This window comes from Toxotes jaculatrix, chromosome 1 (assembly GCF_017976425.1).
Source record: "Toxotes jaculatrix isolate fToxJac2 chromosome 1, fToxJac2.pri, whole genome shotgun sequence".
In the NCBI taxonomy this organism is placed as follows: Eukaryota; Metazoa; Chordata; class Actinopteri; family Toxotidae; genus Toxotes; species Toxotes jaculatrix.
Genome location: NC_054394.1, coordinates 21,403,896 through 21,417,102, shown reverse-complemented (window position 1 = coordinate 21,417,102; position 13,207 = coordinate 21,403,896). Strand labels below are relative to the sequence as shown.

General features: G+C 38.8%; 2 protein-coding genes across 3 annotated transcripts in view; one reads left to right on the top strand and one right to left on the bottom strand.

Moving 5' to 3' along the window:
* Positions 1 to 21: 21 nt before the first annotated feature.
* On the bottom strand, positions 22 to 7,501 carry spg7 (SPG7 matrix AAA peptidase subunit, paraplegin). The gene is made up of 17 exons (XM_041035653.1): positions 6,922 to 7,501; positions 6,402 to 6,504; positions 6,220 to 6,309; positions 5,853 to 6,094; positions 5,609 to 5,748; positions 5,109 to 5,211; positions 4,876 to 5,001; positions 4,447 to 4,609; positions 3,870 to 4,043; positions 3,655 to 3,779; positions 2,962 to 3,064; positions 2,628 to 2,738; positions 2,410 to 2,525; positions 2,051 to 2,207; positions 1,699 to 1,862; positions 1,359 to 1,436; positions 22 to 1,245 (listed from the first exon to the last, which is right to left on the bottom strand). The coding sequence occupies exons 1-17, from the start codon at positions 7,138 to 7,140 to the stop codon at positions 1,039 to 1,041; spliced, it is 2,421 nt and encodes an 806-aa protein (XP_040891587.1). The 5' UTR covers positions 7,141 to 7,501; the 3' UTR covers positions 22 to 1,038.
* Positions 7,502 to 9,287: 1,786 nt separating this feature from the next.
* Positions 9,288 to 13,207, top strand: part of ankrd11 (ankyrin repeat domain 11) — a 95,320-nt gene continuing 91,400 nt past the window's right edge. For both annotated transcript variants that reach the window (XM_041042474.1, XM_041042464.1), the window contains exon 1: positions 9,288 to 9,712. The gene's annotated coding sequence lies outside the window, so the exon portion shown is untranslated. The remainder of the gene's footprint in view (positions 9,713 to 13,207) is intronic.

Genomic DNA, 13,207 nt, shown 5'->3' with positions numbered 1-13,207 from the left:
ACTGAAATGAAATGCTACACAAAGAGCAACAAGTAATACTTAAATAAAACTTTATTTAAATATTTTGCAACACCATCCTTTGGGATTTCATATTCATTTGTGGTAATCAAACCAATACACAGCCCTTAATACAAAGACTTTTCCCAAAGAAAACACTAGCGCAGCCTATTCCATCTATTAATTCAGTCTATGTGTCTCATGGTGAGCGAAAGACCAAGTTGTGTGGTGTAATATCTGATGCTTCATCACAAATATGACAGAAACTTTGATATTTCAACCTTAGATGGGGTATTTCAAAATGTAAAATGGTTTCCTCATTGATGGAGAGCTGTTTCATTTGTTCTTTACTACTTCTGTTTCAGCCTGGTCAAACAATTACTCAAGTGCACACGGTTAAGTATAAATGTCCACAACAATTTACCACATTGTTATTATTCTTGCCTGTTGCTCATTTAAATACCAAACACAATAATGCAGACCTTTGTGTGTTTGTGTAGATGTGAGTCACCTGAATGAATGCAAATATATTTGGTGTATACGGCATCTCTGACAAAGAAGAAAAAAAAATCCCCCCTAAAGTCAGCTTTTTTCGATATGGAGTAATACTGTATACGCTACAGTATGTCTGCATAAAATTATCCAGCATTAAGTAAATGCTGATTGCTGAATGCTTTTGCTAGTTTGAGACATCCTGTTTCAATAGACTTGTTTGTAATGCTTCCAGGTCATAATAATATGGCTGTGCAACAAGTAAGTGAGAAAAATGATGGAATTCCTCACAAAACAACCATTCTCATAGTTGCACTGGCTTGTTTAGGCCTGTTTCTGATTACCTAAAAGGCTCTGCTAACTGGAAAACAAGTGCAAATGTTCATTTGCACAAAACGCTTGCACGGATTGCAGAGTTTTAAGAGACTTTAATGACTTCACATTCAGGCATATAAAGCTTCAAAGTGAGTCAGTGACTCAGTGCCAGCCCCTGATGACCTTTGCAAAATGCAGCAGTTAGAAAAGAACTTTGACACTAACATTTGAAGATCAGACCAGCTGAGGATTCACGTCCTCTTCTCTGCGTTTGCGCGGAGGTGGTTGCGGTTCGTCTTCTCCCGTGTCTTGCTTGTCCCTCTCAGCCTCCACCCAGCTTTGCGGGACGATCATCTTCTTGGGTCCATGGGGTGGTGGGCCGAGCAAGGCTTCAATGTCATCGTAGTTCACCACCTCACGCTCTAACAGTGCGTTGGCCAACTGGAAAGACAGAACCCAGGTATGTGTGGCTTATTTTAACTTAACACTAAACCAGACATAACACAGAGGAGTTAGGATGCACAAAATCTATGATCAAAGAACGAACAACTGACCAGTGTCAGCTTGTCTCTGTTGTCCAGCAGCAGCTTCTCTGTGTTCCTGTAAGCACGGGCTATAAGCATCTTAGCCTCCTGAAAGAACAGTGAAAAGTGCTGTCAAATCTGAACTTTCTAATGACATGAAACAACATTCATTGTGTTCTAAGTAAGATTAACAAGTAGATGACACAAAAACTTCTCCTACTTCAGAGCAGCTGTTAACAATTTTTGGCCTCATGAAATAACAGCAAGAGTTAAAAATCAAGATTTTTAAGGTGATAACCAAAATTCATTATGTCAACATTCACAGTGGGCTATTTTCAGAACAGTGAACTAATCCAATTTTAGAACCCACATGGTCCATCTGCTCCTGCAGGCCCTGGCTGAAAGGACGACGTCCAATGGCACCTTGCTCCTCTGTTTCCGGGAATGAGACCTGTCCAACACTGTCACACATGCCGTACTGCTTCACCATAGAGTAGGCCACACGTGTCACCTTACGCAAGTCATCCTGAGCTCCTGGGGGCACAGTGTGAGGATACTTCAATCACTGCTTTTAAAAATAAAGATAAAATCCCCACTGGGTGGCAAGGTATACTACACAGTATAGGAAAGTATTTATATTTGGGTGTTGAGCAATTTATTATTTCACTACCTGAAACAAGTAAAACAAGGCTGTGATTACAGTGGATATAAGTAGAGTGTACCTGTTGTAACTTTGTTAAAGGTGATAGCCTCTGCAGCTCTTCCTCCCAGAGCCATACACATCCGCTCAAACAGTTGCTCCTTGGTGAACAGGTACTGGTCACGAGGTAAGATCTGGGCAAATCCCAGGGCTGCATTAGTCCGCGGGGCAATGGACACCTGAGAAACAAATCACATGATCTATCATGCAATACAAAAATATTGACGTCTGTATAGTTACATATAGTACATATAGACAGATTACACTACATGACTAATATGGCAGACACACAATTATGTGTTACAGGATATATTTAAATATGGCATCTTACATTTCAAATAACAGTCTGCATGCAGTAGCAGATAGAGAGGAGTGTGCTACCTTCATGACTGCCTCAGTATGCTCAAGTAGCCATCCCACTAGGGCATGTCCAGACTCATGGAAGGCAACCACCCTCTGCTCCTCTTTACATAGGATTTTACTCTTCTTTACACTTCCTGAGGACACAGACACACGGATTTGTCAGATTTTACCAAAACAGCAACTGAGATGTATGAAATGTATTGTTCTCCCATGGCACGGTGTTTGAATCATTGTACCTGCTATGACTCTCTCCACTGCATATTCAAAGTTAAAGGTATCGATGGATTTGTGTCCCTCTCTGGCAGCGTGCAGAGCAGCTTCGTTACAAATGTTAGCAATGTCTGCACCTGCAGAGACAAAGTGAGTCGGCAACAGATATTTTATGATCACCCATATGGAAATGACATTTCAGTAAACATTAACAGTGTTGTGTTGTGCTGTTACACACAAAGATGTGCCATATGTGTTGACCCAGAGTTTATGTTTATTCATGGGTGCAGGCCATTATGTTGTTATGGCCACAGATGTTCACAGATTTACATGAGGACAAAACAGTAAATAAGTATGTACCGCTGAAACCTGGGGTGAGCTCAGCCAGGCGCAGAGAGTAGAAATTAGCTGGCTGGGTGAGCTTCAGGATCTTCAGGTGTTGCTCGAAGATCTCCTTCCTCTCCTGAGAGACAACAAAAAAATGAAAGAAACCCCATTTAATTGACAAACTTTGTATGAACTTCCCACACAGTTAACACACAGTTCAACTGTCCCAGTATTATATGTTTGTCGAGAATGTATAATGGAACAGCTTAATAGGATACTACTTAGGAGAATGGGTGTAAAGACAAAAAATTGTATTAATTTATTGGGCTGATAAGTTGTGACATAATTACATATATTTTTAGAAGAGCACAAATGGTGGCTGTGTGAGAAAGTACCTCGTATGTCCTCTGTAAGGCACAAGCTTATTATAATACGGAAATTTACAAAAACTTAACATCTAAGATTGTGAAATAAACAGTGGTTTCCTGCCACAGTTACAGTGATTTGTCAGCAAACAAACACACAAGGTTTTGCTTTACGATATTACAAAACAATAAGTGGGGACAAAAACAGGATGTACGATTTCTGCTGTATAACCACATCAGTGCATTCTCTAACAAACAAACAAACAAAGAAAAGTTTATTAAGTCAAACTGAATATGCTGTTTTAAGTCCAAACTTAAGTCCAAACTTACACCGACTATATCACTTTTTAAACAAGACTACCTGAAGTGTGGGCAGATCTATAAAGATGTGCCTGTCCAGTCTGCCTGGTCTCATGAGGGCATTGTCCAGGATATCTGCTCTGTTGGTGGAAGCGAGGACAATGACATGGTCTGTTGTTCCCATTCCTGCAAAAGATTTCAGACTTCCATTATTCTGTCTGAAAGGTCTGCTTTCTGATGACAACAAACTGCTTTGAGATCCCAAGCTTTACTCACCATCCATCTCTACCAGCAGCTGGTTGAGGGTCTGCTCCTCTTCAGTGTTGGAGAAACCTGACATGTTGGTAGAGCGCTTCTTTCCCACAGCATCGATCTCATCGATGTAGACGATGCAAGGAGCTCGGGTACGAGCCTCCTTGAACAGACTCCTGACCCTCGCAGCACCCAGGCCTACACACAAAACACAATACAAGTCAGATCAAATGTGTAAAATACTGACTGACAAGAAAAGGCTGATGCCAAAACATATGTGATTTTACCAATAATTTGATATGTCTGCTGTGAAAGAATTTTGGAGATGATATTTACACAAAACAAAATTAAAACAGTTTAATTAAAACATTAAAACAGTTCCTGCAATGTAACACAGGAACAGACATTTAATCTATATCACAACTTAGGTTACAAATGATGTGGTAAGTGGCATTGGTGTATGCTGCAAAATATACTAGTCTATGCATATAAATATTGAAATAAAAAATATATATTATCATAACCAGCAGCATATACTTGAATATCAGCATTATTTTGATAAATGTTGACTGGCTTCATGTCTGGTGTGATCTTTACAGACCTCCAATAACCTCCACAAACTCAGAGCCAGCCATAGCCAGAAAGGGCACCTGGGCCTCTGTGGCTACAGCCTTAGCCAGCAGCGTCTTCCCGCAGCCCGGAGGCCCAAGGAGCAATGCACCCTTGGGAACTTTGGCTCCCAGCTGGAGGTATCGTTCTGGATTCTGACAACAGATAACATCAATGTGGTGAGTAACAGATTGCAATGGGGAAATTAAAGGTTTATTCATGTGATTTGGATGGTCGATACAAAGAACTTCAGTTCATCAGGTAAAAATTGTAGCAAAGGCTTAACTGAACCATCAATGATATTCATCTCATGTTTAGATTACTTACTTAACTGGGGTTAAATATTCAGTGAGTGCTTTACTTACCATGATTAATGTGCTATAGAAGATTGACATATATTACATTGAGTCTGGTTTCTTACCTTGAGGTAGTCAACAAATTCCTTCACTTCCATCTTAGCCTCATGCATGCCTGCGACATCTCTGAAACTCACACCTTTACCCGACTTGCCATCCACAATGGTGAACTTGGCCATCTTCAGCTGATTCTGTTAAATGTGTTGAAATATGCATATTAGCACACTTGTTAAATCAGTGGAACACAGCTAGAAACATAAATGTACACGTGCCAATTTGTTTATGTAGTGTCACTCACAAAAGCACTAAAGCCACCTTCTCTGCCACCCATGCCTGCTAGTCGAAATATATACCAGAGAATAGCCACACCAATAGCAGCCATCCCCAGAGCATACACTGCACTGCAAAGTGAACAGATGAAAAAACACTGTATTGGATCTCAGCTTTTTTTTTTCCTTCAATGCAGGAAAAAAATGGGAGTTCAAGACATTAAGAATACATCAGCCTATATGTTTAAATGGATATATCAGTCACAAATATACCCACATTTTTGAAAAAAAAAAAACTGTTAGGGGATTATGGTTACAGCATATAATAATAGGACTATTGGCTCTTTGTAAAATTATTATTGAGAAAATAACCTAACGCAAGTTAACTGATTATGTTTTTGTGGTTGGCACATCCTTTCACTCGGTATGGACATAGAATAGCTTCAATTTGATCATTAAACCTTTGCAGGACCTCATTAATTGATTTCTTCTGATTTAAAGTTTGCTTTGAGAAAGGTGATGTTCTTACTTCCCAAAGAATCCAGTGCGTTTGTATGACACCGGTATCCTGTCCTTTGTGTCAATATTCAGCTCTTCTTCAGCAGCTCTAAGCTTCTCCTCAAATTTGTCAATGTTGGCAACCTGCATTCTGTACATGAGTGCCAGCCTCTGCAAAGCAAGAAACATGGCAGGAAATGAGAGGTCAGCATACATATCTACTGTGAAACTTCTGATGCGAACTTTGTGTTTGCATTAAATCCAGCACAACATACAGGCCTCCCAAAGATAACTGCTCCTGGATGAAGGTAGATTTCTACAATGTCACTCTCAGGAACGACTTGTACACGTGACACCTCTCCCTTGGCCAACATCTCATTGACAAAGTCATTCCAAGAGATGTTCCCACCACTGGTGTTAATGGAGTTCAGCAGGCTCATGATGAGCGCTATGATGAAGAGGGTTCGCAGGCGCTCCCGGTACATCTGGTCCTCTTGCTCTCGACGTTTCTTCTCCTCTGAAAGGTGAGGCAGATTATGGAAGAAGAGAATAAAAAAAAAAGATCAGAGAAAAAGACTAAGATCACAGCCAGATATTGTACAGCTGTTGAACAGTCATTGGCCAACGAATTTTATCACTGACCTTCATCTTCCTCAGGAGTTTTTCCCTTTGGTCCTTTACCTTTATTTTTCTCTTGTTTAGATTGAGATGTACTGAAAAGGTTTATTGCCCCTGAAATCAAAGGGTTTTTCATCATGAGTAAGTAAGACATAATCTTGTAAAAGTATATAATCATACTAACGCTGATAAAACTGGTTGTTTACCTAATAGATTTACCAAACCAACAGGGTTTCTCAGCAGGTTGCTCCTGACTAATTCTTTGCTAATTCCCACCATGCCAGGACTCAAAGGTCTGTGGAGAAGACTCTAAAATGAGAATATTAATGTGTCAAAATATCTGTAAAACATGACAGAGAGGAAATAAAAACAACTGCTGTAATTTATTAAAGCTTCATTACAATACAATGAATTTTCAATTTGAAGCTCAGGGAGACAGCTGACAACTGATGAATAACTACTGAAAATACTATTTCAAATTATGTTAAAGCATGAATTATTCCTATAAAGCAGAATTTCTTTTATTTTTTTAAATTTATATTCTAAGGTAGAAAGTCTCAACAAAGGGCTGTAGGTAGACAGATCACACCTCACACACTGCCACGTTTTTACGGTAACGATGGTCTGACTTCTTACAGTTTTTCTTACTCAAAATCTAGCATTGTACTTAGGAAAGCACGCATTCAACTACCATGGGTGGAGTGTCTCTGATAGATTTTAGCTTACCTGAATGAGTTTCTGCGGTTGACTTGCAAGAGTCCGCTCTGATTTAGAAAGAAGCATCTTTCTGACATTTGCGCCTCTGTGCAGCCCATTTTTAACACCATCGCTGAATACGGGCTTGTTCGTTAATAGGTGAGAGTTTCGCCTTGACAGTGCCCACGATAAACATGTTATGTATTTTCTACAAAGGCCAGCACGGTGCTGCAACAACAACGCTGACATAGTGCCCGTTATATCTGACTGCAGTATATCAACTGGACAGTAGTTATGCCATAGCTATCAGCTAAAACTGCGCGTTTTAAGACGTTTGTTTACCACTACCTTCGTTTAGAGCTAGCTTGCTGTGTTATTCAACCGAGCAACCGAGCAAAGATGTCAGCTGGAAATCAACACTGCAGTTATCCACTCCCAGACTTCCTGCGCACGGAAAAGAAAGCCAAAACAGGACGAATTTACTCCAACTTTGATTTTACCGTCATTGTCTCATTATAATTGTACTGCAGAGACTGTGTTTAATCTGTGCTGAATATCGCAAGGTACAGTTTAACACATCTCATAGGCTTTGAAAACATCTTTGCCACGAACTTTGAACTTCAACCTTTCTTGTTGTTCTTCGAGGACCTACCAGCTGCGCACACGTTTGCGCAGAGCTTATACAATTTAAATTTTAAGCGCTGCAATCTACAGTCTCACAAAATATTTCAGTTATTCTGTAAACTGTGACTTGCATATACTAGTTTTTTTTAATTGCTGCTAAATTCCGCTCCCTTTTACAGCTGACATCAAAAGTGTACAACGCAGCAAGCTACGCAGTCAACACATTGTATTATTATTTTGGCTAACTTCCATAATCATGGAATCACATTTAGTAAGGGAAACACAGTTTTATTGTTTTTGTACAAAAAGAAACTCAGCAATATTACAAATATTTTTCTCTGTCAATGCACAGGCAGCTGGACTTAAATTTGTACGTTTTCTTTTATGGAACACTGGTATCCGCGAAGTATGGTAATTAAAAAAAAAAAACATAAAGCATTGCAGATTGTCCATGTGCAATGCATGCTGATACAGTGCATTTAGATAATCTATAGAATATATAATAGAAAAGTACAAGAACAAATTGGACGTTTGTCATATCATCATACCAATGGTATATTTAAATATTAAAATAAGAATAAGTTAGAAAAATAATTATAAAGGTAAACCTTTTTTGACTGATTGTTTGTTCAGATAATAGCAGCCATGGGAAACGTGAAAATAAAAGTATTTCAGGTCCTCAAATGGTTTTGTGTTCATCTGAGATTCTGGACTTTACTATAGTCGTGTACAAAAATAAAACATACGTGTGTTGATATTATGACAATACACCAGCAGAGCGCGCTATTAGGTTGATTTTGAGTAGAGGTCTGAATTCAGAAGACCATGGTCCAGTTTCGCTTAGCAAAATAAACATATACGAAACGCAGTTGACAGTTGTAACATCCAGCTTGTAAAAATTTATCAAATGTTTTGGGAAACAAAAGCATCTTGCTGGTCCTCATTTCTCCATCGCTGTTGTAAATAATGAAGGCAATAACGCCGTGAAAATCGACGTGTACAGATCAGTTTGAGTGACATATGAAGCGACCCTATTAGAGTAGAGGACTTTTCTTTGAGCCAATGGGAGCCTTCGTTTCATCCTTTAACGTTTCATTTTGACCATGGGTGCGTCAAGTGTGTTCACCGGCACGTTCCGTTTTCTTGCTGACCATTTCTACTCTGACCTATATCATGTATTTGAGGTCCGACCACTTTCATGGAAAATACAACTTTCACTTTGAAAAGGGCCAAAATATGTAGTTAATACTGATAGCTGCCATTATACATTTATGAGAAGTCTGTTAGCCATTACAGGCAGTGAATACATCGTTTCGTGAATGTCGTAGTTGGCAAATATATAAAATGCGTTCAAATATTCATGAATATACAAACATACATTTCACAGTACACATCAGCATTCGTAGTTTAATTAGCTTTAGCAGAATCGAAAAGTGTAAACAAGGAGTCAGAATGAACAAAGTTTAAGGTCTCTAAAGGTGTAGAAAACGAATGCAGCCAATGCTTGTACTCCATTTCCTTTTCTTCGTCTCCAACGATATAATGGAGTGTGGTCGCTTGCGTTTGAAACTGTGAGCTGGGGTCAGCCACGTTGGAGCCAAGTTTGTGTCTATTTTGAAGCGGGAACAGGATGCTATGTGGATCCAAAATGGCGTCAGTTGCATGAAGCTCGGAAACAGTATCCGCCCACAGCTCTAGCGCCAATCAGGACGCTCGTTTTATTCCCAAAGCATTTCCGTCCCGTACGTCCACACACCGAAGTCAAAGGCCGCTCGAAAACCGCTCGAATGGGTTGGCGGAGAGGATTAAACCGAAACAAAATATGATCTTTTGATGGTATACGTCCACCCAAGCAAGCCTACCGCTGTACAAATGGACTGTTAAAGGTTCGTAGTTTGTGGTGAAGATGAAATAGCTACGCTGTGAACGAGCTTTCGTGGATATTTTAGTCTCTTTTTTCTTTGGACGTCTGTTTGTTGGTCTACTCGGTTTTAACAAGCTAGCGCTAGCCTCGATCCTACTGAGCTGCTTTTGAGCTGCGATGGTCGTCGCGAGTTTATGCGGATGTCTCCGGGCCAGTCTGTACTGAACCGACGGCAACAAATGGGACCATCCAGCATCGGCCGAAAACATCGCGGCATTGACTAATAATTAAAGATTCATTTAACTATTTGAATTTGTGGAAATTGAAACAGAGGTAAGTCGCCTTTTTCTTGAGCTGCATAACTAACTCGTTAACAACAACAAACTGACTATTTATACCCCTGTGGTTAACTCGGGTTGTTGTGTGTTGCGACAGAGGTCAACATGCAGTATCTTCATTTGCTTACGATTTTTAAGCATGTGCTATTTTTGTCGCATTTACTTTATTTTCTCTGGGAATTTACAAAGATTTTGCCACGCTGCTCTGTTTATGTAACGCAGCCTTTACATGGTTATGCTTAGAAGTGTTGTTTTTAATGCTGTTAATTTTTAACAAAAATTACACATTACACACACTGATTTTGTTTTGGGGAATTTAGTTTAGTTGTGATGAATTATTGGCCTTGTTTGATGCCACTGGCACTATCAGTGTGTTGATATTTTTAAATTTGAATGTTTTGAGTAAGCAACTAGTTCTGCACGTCTTGATGCCATGTCAGTACATATTCGCACATGCAAGCTAAGAGATTAACAGATTAGCCTTATACGTGTTTATTGAAAGGTTTGTTTTGGAAGTAAAAATCAATTAACTCACAATGTCCGTGAACTGTAAGTTTTTTGAATAATGTTTGGTTTTATTTTATAAGGTTTGATTTTATTATGTAGTCTTAAGCCGCACAACGGTATTAGTTATTTTGCAGTTGACCTGATGCAATACTAGTCTACCTGCTTATCCAGTTAAGTGTGCAGTGTCACAAATTTCTGTCATGAAGCACTATATCTTGTCAATTTGCTGGTGTGTACCAGTCAGGAAAATGGATGTGCTACAAGCCTGTCTGTAAGGAAACAATGAACTAAATTGTCAGAAGTGAAACTCTTTAAGAAATTATATGTGCTTTGTAGGACTATTTAAAGATTGGTGCTTTGAATATCCCAGAGGCTATTTGGATTTATCAGGAAGTGTCTGTAAATACTTTCTAGACTAACAGTGGGCTTTATGGATGGATAACTGTCACAATTGCATATGTTGGTTCAGTGGAGTGCCTGTGTTTTCTGTTGTAAATAAGTAGTAAAGGATGTGGATAACATGGTTGGATTGGAGATGAGCTGTAGATGGAAACAGAATGTGGAGGAGAACCTCTCCAATTTGGTGCAGTACCAATGCTGAGGAAAACACTGCAGTGCCGCTGGTGGTGTTTTCCACCAAGATACTGAGAGTGTTTTAGTTTGTTGGGGCGTTCATGTTGACTACACTGCAGAGGCAGTGATGCATATCTCTGTCTCCCTTGAGCTTGCGTAGGTCCTATTTCTCTGTGCTAATTCAAATGTTATCAAATGCTCTGTTCCATTATCCGCGAAGATTATGGTGTGTGGGATTTGAATATAAACAAGGCTTTTTTGCAGAATTCTGAACAGATTTCATCTTTTGCACATTACCATACATAAGTGATGTGTTTACATTGTGAAAGCATGGTAACCCTCATAATGATTGAACATCTCATTTGAATTCAAGTTTCTCTTAAACATATAGCTATGGCAGAGTGTCGCTGGGCCTGTCAGTCAGTTGATAGTAGGTTATATTTTGTATACATATTTTTTTTTTTTAGGTCTGCAATGTATTGGGCATTTAGATGCCTTTATTTATTTGTTTCCTTATTTACTAGTTATTTACTGGTGTTAAATTAAATTTTAGATTATTGCAGTTGACTCATAAATAGCCAATTCCTGAGAGTGTTTAGGATCTATAAATCAGGAAAGATAAAAATGTCACACAGATGTTTACAGTACATGCTGAACATTTGTTCAGTGCCAGAGTCTTTTTTTCTTTTCTTTTTTTTAATAGATATTTTAGAATTTCAAGTCAAATATAGCCTGTCATAAGTACGGATAATTGCCTTGCTACTTGACACTCCTAAACAATATGTCCAACCTGGTTCCCATTAGTAAAGGCTAAATTCTGTCCCTGTTCCTATAAATGGTACCAGAGAATTAAGGCATACCCTCTGTCTGCGACAGGAAATGGAGTTCTCCCGGGGTCAGAAAGGTCATGAGCTGTGATTGTAGCTTGGGGTTACACATTTTGTGCAATAGAAAGGCAGGCAGCATTTCTGTGTTTCTGCTCTTTTACTGTTTTTGTTGTTGCCTATGCACTTCTTAGGTGGCCTACCTACTAAAAGGCTGAGTTAAAGATAAACACAACTTAGTCCACGCATCTTGGCAAAAACACAACAAGGTTGAAAGTGAGAGAACAAGATGCTCTCAATTGCTGTGTTTGGGTGACTCGACAGTAACAGTTGATTATTATGCCCAGATCCTGTTAGAATCATGAAGTAGCCCTCAATGCATAAGTATTGATTTTTACACCGTAAAACCGAAATGAAAGTAGAAATGTCATCAAAACATGAAAAGCGTATCAAGGATGATCAACAAGAGCGGGCAGATTAAAAACATGAAGAGGCCACTGCAATAGGTGCACAGAACAGCTCATGCTTCAGCATGTTTCTCTGCATATTAACTTCTCGGTAATGCAGTATATTCTCTTTCTCATAAATGACCAAAATATTAAAAATACAGAGTGGCTTGCATGTTATTTTTTTGCTTGCCAGTGACCCTGTAAATGTATTAAATTAATCACTGTACCTCTTATTTTGCTCTTTTAGTGAAACTGAGCCACATGTTCTCTGTGAAATCCATTGTATGTGTTCCTGACTAACTTCTTATGTACTCTTAGTGACATTTGTCAGTGAAATTTGGCTTGTAAGTTACACAGCAGGACCACTGTAATCCAGTTAAAAGTGATTACAAAATGGCAACCAATTTGTTATCCTTGGCAACTAAAAGCTGATTGATGGTAGCCAGTCTGGCAGTTATTTAAAACTTAATGTTGGAGTCCGAATGTTTTGGAGGGATTAGTCCCACCTCTTCCTTTTTTTTTAGATTTTTGTTTCAGTGGCAGATGCCCAAGCATGGCTCTTTACCTGTGTCTACAGCAATTGTTCATTTTAAAAGCAAAGCTCATGTTTAACGGTCAAATGGTCTTAAAGAGGAATTTTTAACCTTACATTTATTTGTTTAAATGTCAGTATTTTGTTTTTACGCACGTAAGAAGTTGTGTTATGTAAAGATGTTTAGTTTTGATCTTTACTACATTACAGGCTTCATATTTAGATTTGACTACGGTGGCTGGATGAGACAGGTCTTGTTTATTTCTGGAACATTTAATTAGCTAGTCAGCAGAAAATTAAACTTACAATTTTGATAATCAGTCATATTAGGGATTTATCAAGCAGGAATGCCAAATCTCTGCTGGTTTCAGGTTTTCAAATGTGACAACATTCTTGCTTTATCATTTTCATTTTATTTTAAATTGTTCCAATTTTGTCTGTCTACCAGTCAGTTTTTTGACTGGTAGACAGACAAAATTGGAAATCTGAAGCCATACATATGGGATCTAACGCTGAGACCTTCCAAATGCATTTCTGGTTATTTCTCACAGTTTATGACCTCAGTGTCTTGTCAGTCAATTGAAAAGGTAAATGATAGGTTAATT